Source organism: Polypterus senegalus, chromosome 16 (assembly GCF_016835505.1).
Source record: "Polypterus senegalus isolate Bchr_013 chromosome 16, ASM1683550v1, whole genome shotgun sequence".
NCBI classification, from domain to species: Eukaryota; Metazoa; Chordata; class Cladistia; order Polypteriformes; family Polypteridae; genus Polypterus; species Polypterus senegalus.
The window spans coordinates 100,083,914-100,102,255 of NC_053169.1; the positions used below are offsets into that span (position 1 = coordinate 100,083,914).

At 43.5% G+C, this 18,342-nt stretch overlaps 1 protein-coding gene across 2 annotated transcripts in view; it reads left to right on the forward strand.

Annotated features, from left to right (window-relative positions):
- Window positions 1–2,093: 2,093 nt before the first annotated feature.
- The window catches only part of fermt1 (fermitin family member 1), a 43,078-nt gene continuing 26,829 nt past the window's right edge, over window positions 2,094–18,342 (forward strand). Inside the window, exons 1-3 of one of the 2 annotated variants that reach the window (XM_039738862.1) lie at window positions 2,094–2,419; window positions 10,297–10,463; window positions 14,517–14,750. In XM_039738862.1, coding sequence (XP_039594796.1) covers window positions 10,313–10,463; window positions 14,517–14,750 — 385 coding nt within the window. In that variant the 5' untranslated portion in view covers window positions 2,094–2,419; window positions 10,297–10,312. The remainder of the gene's footprint in view (window positions 2,420–10,296; window positions 10,464–14,516; window positions 14,751–18,342) is intronic. The other variant, XM_039738863.1, reaches the window with a different exon arrangement.

The window sequence follows — 18,342 nt, forward strand, 5'->3', positions numbered from 1 at the left end:
ATAGATAGATAGATACAAAAGGCACTATATAATCGATAGATAGATAGATAGATAGATAGATAGATAGATAGATAGATAGATAGATAGATAGATAGATAGATAGATAGATAGATAGATAGATAGATTTTTATGAACACAATTGTATGGTGTTGGATTTGAAGTCAGGACCCAGGAGTTGTGAAGCAGCAGCACTGCCCACCATGTATTGTTGGTTTGTTGTTCCTGCCTCACACCTGATGCTGAGATCATTTTCGGCTCTTCTGCAAACATACTCAGGATAACATGGATGTAGAAAATGAATGGAAGGATAAAACAGCTGATGACTATTATTTTTTATGAGAGTTTCATTATTTATGACCACCAGAAAGATATAAACAACATTATGTGACAAAATACCATGAGTCCTATGAAAATCAAAGATCCACCCATCCACAGTCCCCCCCATACCCCGTTTTGGCCGTGCTAAATTCCAGACTGTATTGCGTGTCCCATGTTCATTTTTTCTCATAAATTCTTCTCAGTGTTGTACAAAATCTTTAAAGAAGGGTGTGTACCGGGAGAATAACGATAGTCCGTATAAATTCCCTTATCTTGTGTACACACCTGTGCTCAGGGAGGCTGAAAGGTAAACTTTTATTTGAATAGCAGATCCTGTAAACAGGAGGTCAACAAATGGAGCGTAATGGTGCGGCCATTCAGCTTTAGGTCTGTCGGATTTAGTGCAGTCTTTGAAAGTTCATACATACTGTCAGATGTCGTCTAGAGTGAGCCAGTCACACTCTGTCAGCAAAGTCCTCAAAGTCAGCGCTGGACGAGGTTTGGGTGGGAAGACTGGCCAGTGAATTAAATCTAAAGGGCTGTTATATATCACTTGGAATTTATATGTAGTTGAAGTTTTTTTATTATAGGATTACTTTAAAGAGCTTCTGTAAAAAGATAAAGTTCCCCTTAGGATAAATCTATCTATCTATCTATCTATCTATCTATCTATCTATCTATCTATCTAATCCTGCCGACTTTGCTATTTATCTATCTATCTATCTATCTATCTATCTATCTATCTATCTATCTATCTATCTATCTATCTATCTATCTATCTATCTATCTATCTATCTTTTTTATTTCATTTTTTGTGAAATATGTAGTAAGTTAATGGGTAAATTTAACAATATCATGTTTATTTATGGAACAAAATATAAAAAGGAAAATCGGCAAACAGTTCAGTTTTTTAACTATTTATTGGGTGAAACAAAATATAAGCAATTTTAAAAAGCCAAAAAAATAAACAATCTGGAACAGGAGATACTGATGCTGTTTTGATTTTCAAGATAAAGGTACGTTCCAGAATAATAATGTATTATATACATATTATAAATTGATGAATACTGATTTATTTAAAAATGTGTGGGGGTTTAAAGGGGTGTTTTGCTCAATTAATGATGGAGAACTAAAAATGAATGTATGACACATTATTTAAGTTTTCTTTATTAGGTTTTATGCATTCTTGGGATGATGTAAAATAGTTGAACTAATCGAACAGTGTAACATTATAATATTTATGTTGAAGTTATGATTTGGGACTTTTTAAGTGCTTGTTTGATACGGGTTCAGGAGGTTAGAATTGTTAATTAGAAGAATGGAAAAGTTTTGGGGTCATTTCAAATTAATATAAGTAATAGTATGTCATATACAGACTTCAGGGGAATTGATTCTCATTTGATACAGCAGCCTGTAAAATATTGGTTTATATGTTACCTGTCATATATTAATTTGATTTATTGCTATTTGATAAATAAAGGTCATTTTAAAAATAAAAATATCTATCTATCTATATCTATCTGTCGTGCTACCGCTACCCTGACTTGAATTAGGCAGGTTTGTGAACTTCCTGTTGTACTTTTGAGACCCGCACTTTACTTTGTATGAAGTTAAACTGACACGCTCTGCTTCCTCTCTCGTTCTGACTGGATGTGTGCGTAATCGATCTATGACGTCACACAGGCGGTTACCCAGACATGAGTAAGTGGCGAGCACAGCCCTGCGCCAGCGCATTCTACCCGTCTCCTCGTGCACGAGCTTATGCGCGCTCGCCACCCGGCGGCGCGCCTCAGGTGAGGCACCCTGTTATTTACCTGCTGCTCGTCCCTGCTTGCGGCATTCCAGACTGGGCGGGGATCCTTCAGTTCAGACTTCGTCTGAGGAGATTCGGGAAGAAATCTCAGGAAGAGCTGCGCACTGCAGAAAGGAACGACGCCGGTAAGTCGGAGAAGTGAACTTTTCCGCTCGTTTGATTGAAGAACGCGCACTTTTTAATTTACTGAACTTACAAAAAACAAAAGGGATCGGCTTCATTCATCCTCGCTTCACGTGATAGAGCAGAGAAGCTAAAGTTTCATCCACAGGAATTCAAACGGAAAAGGTAAGACTGCACCGTCCTGCTTCCATTACACTGCTTCTTATCGGGGGGGATACGGGGGTTGGATTGCAATGAAAGCCGAACAAAAAACAGCAATATAGCGCCCGTTTCTTAATTCTTTTACATGCCAAGCCATCGACACGATTTCCCAGTTACTTACTCTGTGGATTTTTACAAAGAGGAACTTAATTTGGCTGTTAAAAAACAAAAAAAAAGTAGAAAAAGGAGCAAGCCCCACGGTGATCGAACATCACGTATCTCTACGTTGCTGCTGTTATTCGAATTTCTTTTTCTTACTTTCTCTGAAAGATATTTATACGGGTTGGATCTCCAACAAGACACAACATCAGCTTTGTGAATGTGCTGTGAGAAAATTACAGTCCGTAATTATATCCAACTCCAGCAGCTAACAAATATAATTGTACTCTGGGAGGAGCGCTGGAAGAAAAATAATCTCTATATAGTATATAGCACACGCACACCCATATGCATATATAAATATACTATACATTATGTGTTTGTGTGCTTGCTGGGATGATCTCCAGCTGCCCTGGATAAGCGGGTAAAATAAAATGTGTTGTGATGGACTGGCATCCCTGCCAGGATGATCTCTAAATTCCTTACCTGGCCAGGTGGTAAAGATACAAAAGAGAAGATGAACTTAATATTTGAAATGAAAGAACGACTCGTAAAATAAGAGAAGTGTGTTGGTGAGCGCAGCAATTATGTTCAAAATCATACCAATCAACAATTGATTTCCAGTCGTGTAGTTCAATATACTCAATTTCTAGATAGTCCCAAAGAAAACAGGGGTGATCAGGAGTAATCCATTGTATTGACGTTTATTGCCAGAAGTGCCTCATGCCTGAGCAAGTAGGTGATGGCCGTCTGGGAGTCCAAGAGGTGCCTCAGGGTTTCAAACACTTTTTTTAAAAAAAAAAAAAACTATTGAAGAAGGCAACCACAGAAAAGATCTGCCTATGCGTTTCAGCTGCCCAGACCTCAGGGCTGAGCAGTGGGGTTTTTCCTGTAGCATCTAGCATTTGAATCACGGGAAGCCATCTGCCAGTGGACAGCCAATGGACAGTGTAAAGACCTCCAACAATACGCCTACCTAATAATACTCGCCAAGGGCCAGACAAGATGGATTTTGAGCAACGACATCAGTTTACACTCAAGATAGTGAGTAGCCAGACAAAGATAAATTGTACTGCCAACCTCATAAGATGCCTGCAGATTACAGAAGCAGATATGCTGGCATCTGTCTGTCTGTCTATCTATCTATCTGGACAGAAGACCCTTACCCGTCTGGGAGGCCAGTATAATGTTAGGGCAGGGGAAGGCAGCCTTTCAAGACTGCATGCCCCCCTCCCAAAGTTATCACTAGGTGGCAGTATTCCAGGGCTGGGGTACCCATATGCACACCTGTAGGGCATGCTGGGAGCTGTAGTCCAATGGTATGCCATAGACACACAAAGGGTGAGCTGCAGGAATTGGCTGTCCTTACTCTGTGGAGGGAAATGTTTTTTTTTTACAGAGGCTCAATAAGTAAATATGTACTTGCATAAATATTATAACAAACAAATAAACACAAGAATTACTAAAATAAAGAACTAAACTTCTGAGTTGCCTAATGAGGACCGAGCAACTCCAGTGAGGCGCTACATAGGCTGTTCGTGTAAAGGACCCCCACTTCTGCTGAAAAATCCGTTGGCTGAAAGTCCCCGGCGTTGGTGTGTCACAGAGAGGATGTGCAGCGTTGTTCATAATATCACTCAGGCTTGTCTTCATTCTCTGCTCCACTATGACCTCCAGCAGGTCCAGAAGGCGTCCCATAATCAAGTCTGCCATTTTAATCAGCTTGTTGATTTAGTGGGTTTCTCTTCTTCGCCGAGCACAGCACACTGGCCTTGACCGAGTTGTAGAACATGTAAAGGACAACATTAACAGAATTCAGCCCCATAAGAAAAGAGTCTGTAGTTCTTCGGTGTTACAAATCAAGCCAGCTTGTCATTGATGTGGACCTCCCATAACTGAGCCTGTCCATTTTTTTAATTAGCTTGTAGATTCGGTGGTCCTCTCTTGTAGTGAAATCGACAGCCTATCACACCAGAGCATAGAAAGTTGCACTGGCCATCACAGAGCTGTAGAAGATGTGAAGGATATTAAGTTAAATGAATTAAATTAAAGGAATGAGGTCTTCTAAGAACAAGGAGGCTGCTCTGCCCTCTCTTCTCTAGTTCCTCTATGACCAGTGCAGCCTGTCATTAATATGGACCCCCAAGTACTTGTAGCAGTGCATCACCTGCACATCCACTCCCTGAATGGCGACCGGACACAGAGGCTCTTTGGTGAATATCAATGACCGGTTCCTTGGTTTTGCTGGTGTTACATTGCGGACAATTCTCAAAGTTCTCCCCCCGGCTCCTCTCCTGTCTCAGCCCCCTTATCAATACACGGGGGTCACACAGAAACATCTGAGAAGTTCTTCAAGTGACATGGCCTGCCTTTAAGTGTTCTTGTTGTAGGTGGACAGAGTGCAGAGGAAAGAGGACAGGACTGTCCCTTGTGGTGTTCCAGTGTTGCTCACACAAGTCTCACAAACTGGGGTCTACCTGACTGACAGTCCATCATTCCGAACACCACAGGCTCATCCACTCCTTCACAGGGATAACTGGATGCCACAGTGTGGCCAGCTTTGTCCGTCCTGCCTCCTCCACTCCAATCTTTGTCCAATAGTCAGACTGCAGGAGGTCCATGTAGTCTTTCGCAAGAGGACACATGCAGGCCCGGACCAGCCTCTCAAAGGTCTCCATGATGTGAGTTGTAGGCGCCACTGGTTTGTAGTCCTGAGGTGAAGTGCAGGATGTTTTTCCACAGCAGTGACACATTTTTGAGCCTTAGTGTCAAACTTTAAATACCATTAAAAGATATAATGATACAGACTTGTGAATCATCTGGGAATGACATCAGCGCTGAGTCAGCAAACGTATGAGCTGGCATTTAATTATACAGCTGAGAAAGGGACCATTTTAAAATGGATGAGCCTGCCATAGTCACAAGATCTCCATTCTACTGTGGCTAAAGTGACCTTCTAATTATAGCGAGCTGCCCAAAAGAGCAATGACATGAGCAAAAATCCATTGGGTTGGCACTGGCCATAGTAGTGCCAGGTGGGTGCTAGTTGGTACCAAGTGTTAATCGATTCGTGTTCTTTATGTAGTTCTTTTAGGGAGCTCGCATCCTCCTAATTATCCACCCATTTTCCTTAAGTGCTTTTCCAGGACAGGGTCACAGGGCAACAGGAGCCAGGAATTACAAGGCAGGGACAACACCTGGAAAGGGAAAAATGATCAGACTCATTATAAGCCTCTTTGTATGTGATTTGTAAAAGCAAAGTTAATGTTTGTGATGAGCCATCTGTTGGAATGACATGCAATGCAAATGTCTTTATTATATGCAAGTATATATCTCTGCAGCCCGGATCCTGCATCCTGGAGCTCCAAATCGGTGGGGTTGACTCCAGTGGTCAGTTCGAGTAAGTGGAGTTGACTCCAAAAGGCACCAAAAGTGTCCCGTTGCAGACCTCCAGAGCCCTACCTGGTTACACTATGGTTAAGATTAGGGTTGCGAGGGGCTAATGATGCAACAGGGGTGCCCAATAAGTCAGATTCAGGGTGGAGGGTCCAAGTGGCAGAGATATCGGACTAGTTATATGCCGTTTGGTATGGGATTTACCAAAGTAATGAGCCATCTTTTGGAATGACAAAGACATAGCAACCGGATGGACAAACAGGTACACAGGCATGCAGACACTTATCATTATATTCTATTACTGCTACTCACCATACTGGTGTGACATTAAATTTAACATTTGCACTTTTAAGCACAAAATATTATTATGATTGTTGTTATTTTAACAGTGGACAAGTTTTTCGAGAAAAAAATGAACAATTAAGGGGAGAAGAGACTCTGATTTAAACTCCGGTTACTATCTACTGCGCCGCCATGCCTTCCTTAAGGACTGTGACAGTGACAACACGCAGGCGCTCGGTTTGGGCTCTCTAGTGAAGTGTGTCACATCCGATATTCTCTGCGCTCCACATTGTCGCCCCTGTTCCTTACGGGTTAGTTTCTCGCTTTATTTGTGCTTTTTAGTTTTGTTTGTGCCGCGTCTTCCTCTTTCTTAGACAGCCGATCAGTGGAATGCGCGTCCGTGCGCGGCGATGAGCGATGGGCTCTGCAGATAACTCGGGGCGCCTTTCTTTTTCTTCTCGCCGCGGGGCAGGTTCGCATGTCTTGTTTTAACAAGAATCGAGGCAGAATAAAGAGAAAATAAAAGTCGCCGCATAGCTTTGTGAGGAGAGGGCGGAGGAGATAAACGAGAGCGCCGCTTGTTAGCCAGACGTTCGAGCGCCAAAAATGTGAGGGCAACGAGAAGGGCTGGGATGAAATCCTGCATTTGGGGTGTGGGGACTTCTCAACAATTAAAATAAACTCTTTCTTTAAGATAAAGAAATAAAACTGTATGATCTAATATGCAATCATTTTCTCTTCAATGAGATCGCTCATTCATTCATTTTGCAAGCTTGTTCCAGCCAAGGGGCACGAGTGCAGATCGCCATTATTATTCCCGCTGTAGCTGTCATTACCTGCAGTGGACTTCTAACAGAATGTGATAAAACTACTGACAACTACAGAAATTCCACTTTCAAGTAAATGAGTGTATGGATTTCATTTAGATAAATGTCGATTAGAGAATTATTATAACTTAATTAAGTTAATCTCTAAAACTCAACACCAAGCGCCAAATGTTGGTTTAATCCATCAATCCTAACACACATTTTCTGAAACGACTTTTAAAATAACTTACTGAATTGCATCAAAAACAACGCATAACCATTTACTGTACTCTTTATCCATACAACATTTCCAAATGAGCGTGCTGTGGTAGTCCAGGACCTGTCATAACGGTAATGGCCACAGGACAGGCATGCCATTCCATCTCCTTGTGACATAATGTCACCTGTGAGTGACACTGGGCTGCTGCAGTCCCCCCTTCTACATGTCAGAGATGCTGCACCTCAGACTTCATTTGTTCATTGTGGCTTTCTTATGTACGTTTATCGATTGGGGGTCTGTGGTGTTATGGGTCCACAGCTCGTGGAGAAAAGGCCATTGATTTTAAATAAATAATCACCGCACCCGAGGCGGCTTCGTGAGGGGGGCGATGTTGTAGCGAGCCGCGGGGCAGTCGTCGATGTGGGCGTTTCTCACCGTGTGCACAGGTGAGGAACTGCCCACATTCGTGATTGCTCCCGTGGCTAATGCTGCAGCTGTGATGGCCCCTCACGTTTTTAAAAGAAGCGCAAGTCGGTTGGAGGGGGAGAGAGAATCGATCGGAGAGAAAGGAAAGGAGAGGACGGAGGTTACAGGGAGCGTGGAAGCAAGCGGTGCAGGAGAGAGACGGACACGCGGAGCGTGTGGTGAGCGCGCGATCGAGCGCTCGTGGGCAGCTGCGAGGAAGCTGGGTGTTGGGCCGACACCCAGGTGTTTGTGTAGATGTCGCTCCCGCTGAGTGATCTGGTAGCGGGAGTGACAAGGTGAAAGCGACGGGCCGCAGAGAGGCCATGGAAAAGGCAGCGGAAGTCGGGAGACTTGGTGATGGAATCCCCAACGTGGGCGACCTGGCCGTTGAGGGTAATCAAGTCTCGGGGACTGGGATGAGTGCCAGACCGAAGCCAGGGATCGGGAGGTCTCCAGTCTCGAGCGTGTGATGTAGGAGGGCAGCTGCAGAGAGCGTCTTGCCTGCTGCTAAGCCCGTACGGGATAAGCAGGTGAGACGCATACAGAAAAGAAGCACCAAGCTTATTTGTTGTTGTTTTTAAAACAGCTTCCTGATCATTTTAACCTCTCGATTTTAAGGATTGTTTTTTTCTATTGAGTTTTAACCCCCACGTGTTCTTTTTATGGATTATTTATTTAATGAATATGAAGAACTGCACTATTTATTTGAACACTGTTTTTGTTTTGTTGACTGCTTTTAATAAAAGCACTATTGCACTTTTTGTATACCACCCCTTGCTCAATTGTTTATTTGCCTCCATTGACTAGCTCACTCGGCAACATTATCGACGGTGTTGGGTTCGAGTGCTTCCAATAGCAAAGGGAGTGTGGAGCCAGAACCCACATCGTCACAGGGTCTTCATTTGCAACTTCTGGAAGTTTTTTTTTTAAGTAGCCTGCCAGATGGAAGAGACGGGACTGCCGGGGACACTGGGTCTGCTGAGGGGTAGGAGATTTCTTACTTTAGCGGAAGCTCCCGACTCGCACACCTGCAGCGACACTCTTAAATTTGTTTCGCAAGTGTCAACGATTTCCTCACTGCAGAAATTTAATTTTTGTTTTCTAGATGTCCTTTAGATGTGTACATAGAGATCAGACTTTCGGTACCCCGTCAGCGGTGTGTTCTGCTCCTACTCTATTCAGTGTTTGCATGGGCTGGGTGCTGGGCAGAGTTGTGGGGTCCAGTGACTGTGGGGCATCTGTTGGTGAAGAGAGATTGGCTGATCTTAACTTTGCCAATGATGCTGAGATCTTCTCAGAGTCAATGGAGGCTCTGATGGTGGTGAGGGGTCTGAGTGTCTGGGCTTGTGAGTGTCCTGATAAAAACCAAAGAGCCAGGCTGTTAATGACCTCTTGGGCACTGCGGAGAGAGTGTCAACCTCGTCACTGAGAGGTTTACTTACCTTGGCAGTGACATTCATGTCTCTGGTGACTCTTCCTGTGAAGTCAGTAGACAGGTTGGGAGAGCATTGGGGGGTCATGAGGTCACTGGAAAGGGGTGTGTGGTGCTCCCGATATCCATGCAAAAGGACGAAGGTCCAAGTCTTTAGAGTCCTGCTGCTTCCTGTTTGCGAGACACGGAGACGACTTTATGGTGTGTCTCTTCAGAGAATCCTTGGGTCCTACTGGTTTGACTTTGTGTTGCTCATGGAGTCCCAAATGAGACGCATGGCCTGCATTGTGAGGGAGCGTCAGTTACGGCACTACGGCCATGTGGCACAATTACCCGAGGGTGATCCGGCTCACAGGACCCTCATTGTTGTGCACCCGAGGGGACATTTATGTAACACATGCTTGTGGCCGATCGTGGGACTGTACCGCGTGTCTGCTTGGGGGGGTTGCCAAGCAGGATCATCATGTGGTGGGTGCCCTGTACCAGTGTATGCTCCCTGACCTGATCACACTTTAATTTTCTTGTACATTTTGTGTTTGCTTTGTTTGTTGAAATAATTTCTTACATTCATATTTCAGCTGCTCCAATTATTTAATTTGCATTGATTTCCACCAAACTCCAATTTTCAGAAGATGCTTTCGACAAAGTTTTAGGTGACCGTGACTCGTAAGGGAAGAGGGAACTCGGTAAAGTTGAAATGCTTGGGGTGGAGCGTACTGTGGTTTCCTTTCACCACTGAGTGTTTCTGCGTTCCCATCGACGTTCTCGCCAGCTTTCGAGAAACACACAAAAGGGCTTGAGGACAAACCAGTGAGAGACCAGATGATGATAATCTTCAAAGGCCTTCACTGGGAGGCCTTCAGGACCTTTCGTTCTGATGACCGTCCCGAGTGTGACTGAGTGATGCTGATTTCTGAACCAAACTAGGGAAGAACATGCAGCGATGCACGAGGAGATCCTCGTCTGTTTCCTCGGTTTATCCACATCTTGGACGTCACCAGCTGGAGGAGTGAACCACAACAACAGTTTATTGATGGCTTGTCTATGGCGTTCTGTGCTCATATTTCGCTGAATTGGAAGTTTTGTTTTTTTAGAGATTTAATTTAAACTCTAAATCTTCAATCATTTGGTTTTTTCACAGGTTAACCGTCAATAGAATGACCACGGCTGGTGAGTATGGAGCAAACTCGTGGGAGCTGTGCGTGCAGGTGGAGCACCAGTATGAAGGAGAACCCAAGGAATTTAAATTGAGAGTCTCTGGAGATCTGCACGTGGGAGGGCTGATGTTGAAGTTAGTTGAGAAAATCCGTAAGTCTTCTTTTAATTGTATGTTCCACAAAGAAAGATTTTCTCCAGTGAGATATCTAAGGTTTATCAGTTCTTAACGCCACTTACATCTCTGATTTGCTTTACTTGGTTCTTTATCTCTTGTTTTGACCTCGTTTCCACCATAACTACTTCTGATAAATATTTTGATCTCTTCCTAGTATGTGACAGTGACAAGTACGTGACAAGATTTTTGATGTTTTATAGTTTTTCATGCTGATAATTTAATTTTACATTTTTATCATTCCATTGGTGATCGTGATTTGTGTGATCGGTTTTTTACAGGATGGTCTTTTAATAAAACATCGCCGAATGCACTATGTGCTGTGCGGGTCAATTAGATTAATTTCATGCTATATTTCTTTATTACATTTGTTGTGTAATTTTGTGTGATTTTTTGTTTTTTATGTGTTGGCCATTTTAAAACTGTAAATGTAGAACATCGCCGAGTGACGTATGTGTTGTGGAAATCGTGACGTCCACACAGCAGCTCTGACTTCTACCACACTCGACTATTCTTAGACTATTCGTTAAGACATTAGCTCATCTCTCTAATTTCATGTTATTTTTCTTTATTTACATTTCTTGTGTAATTTTGTGTGAATTTTTTTTTTTTTTTTCCTGTGGATCGGCCATTTTAAAACTATAAATGTAAAATATCGGTGAGTGATGTATGTGCTGTGCAAATCGTGATGTCCACACAGCAGCTCTGACCTGTGCGATTATTGACTCTTCTTTTGCCCATTTCTCAGAATATGACGTTAACTCGTCTCTCAGATTTTATCATTAAATTTTGTCAAGATATCGTTGATGTTGTTTAGTGTGATCATTTCTTATAGGCCGGCCATTTTAAAACTAGAGACGTGGCACACTGCCGAGTGCTGTATGTGCCGTGCAGTTCATGCTGTCCCCACAGCAGCTCTGATCTGTCCACAGTCGACTGTTCTTTTAGCTTAACTCTAGAATTTTACTGCACATTTTTTTTCATTACACAATTTTTGTGCTGATTGTTTTTTATCGGCCGGTGATTTTAAAACTATAAATGTAGAACAACGTATGTGCTGTGCAAACTGTGATGTCCACACAGCAGCTTTGACGTCTGCAACAATCGACTATTCTTTAGAACATTCATCAGAATATGACGTTAACTTGTCTCTCTGATTTTATTGTACACTTTTACAATGGTGACGTGATTTTGTGTGATCGTTTCTTATGGGTCGGCCATTTTAGATCCAAAGGTGTCGCACATTGTCAGGTGTTGTATTCGCTTGGGCAACAGTGGACAATTCTTTTAGCTCAACTCTCTAATTTTGTTGTACATTTTTCACTACATTGGTGACGTGATTTTGTGTGATCATTTTTTACGGGCTGTAACAATCGACTATTCTTTAAAACATTCGTCAGAATACGATGTTATTAACTCGTCTCTCCGATTTTATTGTACGTTTTTACATGGATGATGTGATTTTGTCTGATCGTTTCTTAGGGGTCGGCCATTTTAGAACCAAAGGTGTGGAGCATTGTCAGGTGTTGTATTTGCTTGGGCAACAATCAACGATTTTTTTTTTTTTAGCTCAAATCTCTCAAATTTTATTGTACATTTTTATGAATCCATCAGTGACGTGATTTTCTGTGATTGTTTCTTATGGGGCCTGGTCTGGCTATTTTATAACTAAAGACGCTGCACATTGCCGAGTGTTGTATGTGCTGAGGAACTCATGATGTCCGCACTGCAGCTCCGACCAGTCGATTCTTCTTTCACTTGTTCTTCAGAGAAACATGTTCGCTCATCTGTCAAATTTTATTTTACATTCTTATTATTACATCAGTGACGTCATGTTGTGCAATCGTTCATTACGTCTGCTAGGAGGGGCAGGAGCCTATCCCAGCAAACACTGGGCACAAGGCAGGGACACACCCAGGACAGGATGCCAGTCCATCACAGGGTGAACAATCACAGGCCATTACTGCATCGCCAGTCCACCTAACCTGCATGTCTTTGGACTTAAGCGGACCCAGGAGAACATACTGTACAAACTCCAGCAGGGCAGTTAACTCCACTCTCCTTACTGCCAGGGAGCAGCTCTACCATGGCACTGCCATGCTGCACTTAGCTCCTTAAAATGCAGAGACTTTTTGGGATGTGACTGTGGAAACGGCCCTCAATAAACACAACAAATGGAAACAAGACAGAAAACTGATTTACAGCTCACATCTACAGGAACCTCCTTTGTTTCTCGACAGGTGAACACTTGTGACTCATACGCCGTTCCCGTGTTACAACAGACACAAATCAAACTTCAGATGACCTCACAGACAGACTAATCCTTTATTTAGGCTTTATCTTTTATCCTTTTCTGGGTCTGTTTAAGGCCATGTCATGCCAGCTCATACACACTGAATCACACTCTGGAGCTGTTGCCTCATAAAATTCTGATTTATATGAAGTATCGTGTTTCTTTTTTTTAAGATAGATAGATACTTTATTAATACCAAGGGGAAATTCACAAACTCCAGCAGCATACTGATAAAAATAATATTAAATTAAAGAGTGATAACAATGCAGGTAAAAACAGACAATAACTTTGTATAATGTTAACGTTTACCCAAGTAGTGGAATTGAAGAGTGTGGAATATGGAATGAAATAAGCAAATACAAAAAACATGGATCTCAAAAGCTCAAAAAATAAAATAAAATGAGAAAAACAAAACTGGGGTCTCCGCTCCAAAACCTTTTTTTTTAAACAGTTTATATCTTCAGTAAAAGTCCATATAGAGATTAGAACATTTTTGGGTGAAAAGCCCTGATGGAGATAATAATCATTTCTGGAGGGCTTTGTGCAGGTCTCACTTACTTTTTGTAGGTACAGTTTTATGCAAAAGTTAGGGTAACCCTGAGAAACTTACATATTTTGTTGATTTTTTTTGAAGTTAAAAACATTAAATACAACCCCTGCACCAAACAGACATTCAAAGACAAACCTTTTGTTAACTTTTAAGGTGGTGTTACATTTTATTCCATGAACTTAAACATAGAAAACCGCATAGAAAGACAGAAGAAAAAAAAAGGTACTCCACCCCTCACTGCTACCCTGCCCCTAACCTCAACTCCACTCCTTGCCTTGGCTCCACCCCTCACCTCTACCCTGCCCCTAACCTCAACTCCACTTCTTGCCTTGGCTCCACCCCTCACCTCTACCCTGCCCCTAACCTCAACTCCACTCCTTGCCTTGGCTCCACCCCTCACTGCTACCGTAACCTCAACTCCACTCCTTGCCTTGGCTCCACCCCTCACTGCTACCCTGCCGCTAACCTCAACTCCACTTCTTGCCTTGGCTCCACCCCTCACTGCTACCCTGCCCCTAACCTCCACTCCTCCCCTTGCCTTTGCTTCACCAATCACCTCTACTCCGCCCCTTCTTTTACCATGCCCCTGTCTGAACCCCTCCCCTTACCTCTACTCTGCCCCACCTCTACTCTTCACCTCATCTCTGCTCCGCCCCACATCTGCCCCGCCCCTCACCAGTTCACTGACCTGCTATTTGCCGCTGGCCACTCCAATTCATATTTGATACATGGAACAAATAAAGTGTCATCTCTGTGGGAAGTTGAGCTTTTTCAGAAGCTCAGGATATATAGAAATACTATAACTATTATGACGATTTTGGGACAAACTTCTGTCCATCTTTTATTAGGGTCCTCCTGACCAGTAAAGGGAGGACTAATGGTTTCAGCTGGGATGCCAATCTATCCAGGCAGTCCACCCATTTATAATGGCCTCCCAACCAGGTAAGCAGACACCATCACCCCTTGCCAGGATGCCACCCCATCTATTACAGTACGTGTAGACATCAATAGCAAATGTAGGGAAATTTTTATAAAATAATAAAAATACAAAGGAATGTTAAATAATAATGCAATAAAGAAAATCTGATTTCGAGCAGCTGGTAACAAATTTTTTGAAGGGTTGGCTTCAGAAAAAATGTAAAGTTTTGATAAATCATATTAAATAACAAAGTGGGCTTTCTGTTTCAGAGATTAATCAAGACTGGTCAGATTATGGCCTTTGGTGGGAGCAGAAGAACAGCTGGCTGCTGAAAACCCACTGGACGTTGGACAAGTACGGTGTGCAGGCGGACGCCAAACTCCTCTTCACGCCACAGCATAAAGCGCTCAGGCTCCAGCTACCCAATATGAAGACCGTGCGGCTCCGAGTCAGTTTCTCTGCTATGGTGTTCAAGGCTGTGGTGGAAATCTGCAAGATGCTCAGTAAGTTGGCATCACCATTTTGCCCAGTGAGGAATAGCCTGAATTCGGTGGTGGAATAAAAAATGAGTGCTGGGCATTCATCCAGTCATCCCTTTTATAAGGCACTGTTTACCATCGCAGGGTCATAAGAACATACGAGATTTGACAAACGAGAGGAGACCATTCACTCCGTCAAGCCTGTTTGTTTAGCTAATAGCTAAGCTGTCCTGATATCTCTTCCAGATTCGTCTTCAAGTGTTGTCTGGGATTTGCTTTCAGCTTTGTGTCTCAGGATGTTGTTCCAAAAATCTTTGTGGAAAAAAAAAAAAAAAAGTGCCTCCTGGTTTACGTCCTACATGCATTTCCCCTTAATTTCCACTGCTGTTCTCGAGTGTGTGATTCTGCTGGATCTACTTCATGAGCGTCTTTTAGAATTGTAAGGACCTGGATGAGGTCCCCACGCAGTCTTCTCTGCTCGAGGTTAATTCTCTCAATCTGTCAAAGTGGGACAGGTCCTTAATAGCTAGATAGACAGACATGCTGTACCTGCCCCCCAAAGTGGAATTAAAACTTTACAGAATCTCAAGAGAAAATAAAGTAAAAATAGTAATGATGATATATGAGTGGAGAGTCGAGCTAAAGTTACAAAATGGGACTTATTAGAAAACAGAACAAAACCTTCACAAACCTATTGATGGCATCTCCACCCTTCTCAATGCACTTGTGCCACCCTGCCTAGAAGTGCCTGGATTACAGCAGAATAAAAGAGCTTGTCTTGTCCTCAAAAACCACTTCGTGCAACTGAGTTCTTGTCGAACACAACATGCCGAGGGGTCCTACAGTCACCAGTGCAGTACTTACTGGAGACCAATGTGAAGCGGCAGGGACTGCTGTCTCAAGGACAAGACGATAAGGGCCACACACTGCTAAGAACACTGAGGCCTGTCTGGAGAAACTCAAGTTTGAGGTATTGCCACATCTTCCTTTATTCGCCAGATTTGGCACCGTGTGATTTCCAACTTTTTGGACCGCTACTAAAAAATCTGGGTGGTCGTCGATTCAAGACAGATGACGATGTGAAGAAAGCGGTGCACAAGTAGTTTGCGAGGACGAGATGAAACCTTTTACTCTGCTGGAATCCCGGCCCTTCCAGGCAGGTGACACAAGTGCATTGAAAAGGGTGGAGATGACATTGAGAAATGACCGCATCAGTTTCGTTAAGGTTTCATTCCATTTTCTGATAAATCCCATTTTGTAACTTTCGCTTGACTCCCTCTCATATGTACAGTGTATGTATACAAAATATATACTAGCTGTACTACCCATCTGAAATCTAGTAATCAGCATAGACCTCCGCATTAGCATTTGCAGTGCACCATGTGATGTGTATGTCTTTTTTATATGTCATTTGGTATGGGATTCATATCAGCAGTCCTAATGTTTGTAATGCGCCATCTGATGGAATGAAAAGTTCACTGTATTTTATTACTAAAAATGTCTATGATGCCCCAACTTTTGGAATAACATGTCAAAAACATTGCTACTGTGTTGACACACACAGACACTTGTCCTTTTATTAAGGGCTTGTTGTCCCCGCGGCTTCGCCCACGCATTCGTGAAACAGGACAGCGAGGAGTGTCCCGCCCAGCTCTCTACTCCTGACATTACTCTACCCCCAATCCGCAGCCTGTGTCTCGGATTAGCGTGAATATATCGCTCCTGCAAAGCAAACTCTGATTCTTAGCGCAATGGGAAAAGTCACAAAATCAACTGGAATGTTCAAGCAAATTATAGAAAACAAAAAGATCTAAATCTGTTCAGTAGTTCTCTCGCTCGGTAAATAAGCACAGTTAACGTTACGCCCCAAGGCAGACACGTGAGTGAGGAGGGCCTCCGCCCATTCCCCACAGCCCGATGAGCCTCTCTCGGCTTCGTGCTAATGAATCAATACCGCAAACAATCGCAAAATCAACGGAATGTTCAAGCAAATTCTAGAAAAAAAACCCCAATCTAAATCCGTTAAGTAGTTCTCTTGTGAAAAGTGGACAGACATTGTGGCGAGTAGATGGGGGTGATACCCAGCCGGGACACCCAGAAGGACTGGAGGAGGGCTTACAACTCCTCCAGACCATGAGGGGGCGACCACCCTGGTGGCTTTGAGGACCACGGGAACAGAGCTTGGAAGCTCAACCCTATAGGGGCCCATGGTCACCGCCAGGGGGCGCCCAGATGCCTGAGGAGCCCTGGCCCTCGGTACTTCCGCCACACCAGGAAGTGCTGGGGGGAAGAAGACCAGGGATACCCGGAGTGCTTCCGGGTGCACAGCCGGTACTTCCTCCACACTGGAGAGTGCCAGAGAAAGCTAATCGGGAGGCACCTGAAGTTCATCCGGGTGAAGATAAAAGGGGCCACCTCCCTCCATTCGATGGCTGGAGTTGGGAGGTAGAGAGACAGAGCTTGGAGGAAAGGAGTGGAGGCGGACCTGAGAAAGGCATTGGAAAGAAGGCCTGGACTTTGGGGGAGTACGGGGGTTGTGTGTGAGCACTAATTGTAAGTAATATGTATAATAAACATGTGTTGGGTGAACCATCGGTGTCCGCATGTGTTGGGTGAACCATCGGTGTCCGCCTGTCTGTGTATACAGTGGAACCTCTAGATGCGATCACCTCTGTATACGAGAAATTCAAGATAAGAGGAAAGTATGAGCGAAAAATTCGGATCTAAATACGAGCATTGGCTCGCGTAATGAGCCACGAGCCAGGCTGTGGTTATGCGTGACGCGTTTCCCAATCCGCCTCGACTCGAGGATTCACCCAAGCTGACGCTGCCAGCCCGTCAGCTCACTCAGTGTTCCTTGTTCTCTCGTAGCATGAGGATACAAGCGTTTGTGCGCTTGTGATTTCATTGTTTCACTGTAGCAGTTCGCCGTATAAGCGTATCCAAAAATATTACGGACATGCAGACGGAGAATAGGAGACGATTGCCCTCAAGAGGAGTACGAGGGTGTTGTACCATGGTAGCCATTATGAATGTAGAGAAAGCCAAGCAATGACCCTTTTATTGGCTAACTAAAAAGATTACAATATGCAAGCTTTGATTACATTTTGCCTGAAGAAGGGGCCTGAGTTGCCTCGAAACCTTGCATATTGTAATCTTTTTAGTTAGCCAATAAAAGGCGCCATTTTGCTTGGCTTTTCTCTACCCCCAAGAGGAGAGAGAGAGAGAGGCGAGAGAGCAAGGGAGATAAGGAGAGAGAGAGAGGCGAGCGAGCAAGAGAGATAAGGAGAGAGAGAGAGAGAGAGTGGCGCACGAGCGAGAAGAACCATCAGCTCAGTTATGATCACATGACGCTCAGCAGACAAAGTGTATCCACACTTATTTAGCAGTGTTATTTGTTAGGAAAATTGATTTTTATGTTGATATTTTTGGGGGTGCGGAACGGATTAACTGAATTTCCATTATTTTCAATGGGAAAGTTTTGTTCTAGATACAAGAAATTCGCTATACAAGCTCAGTGCTGGAACTAATTAAACTCGTATCTAGAGGTTCCACTGTATGTGTATGTATATGTATATATATATATATATACTGTACAGTATATGTGTGCTTGGGG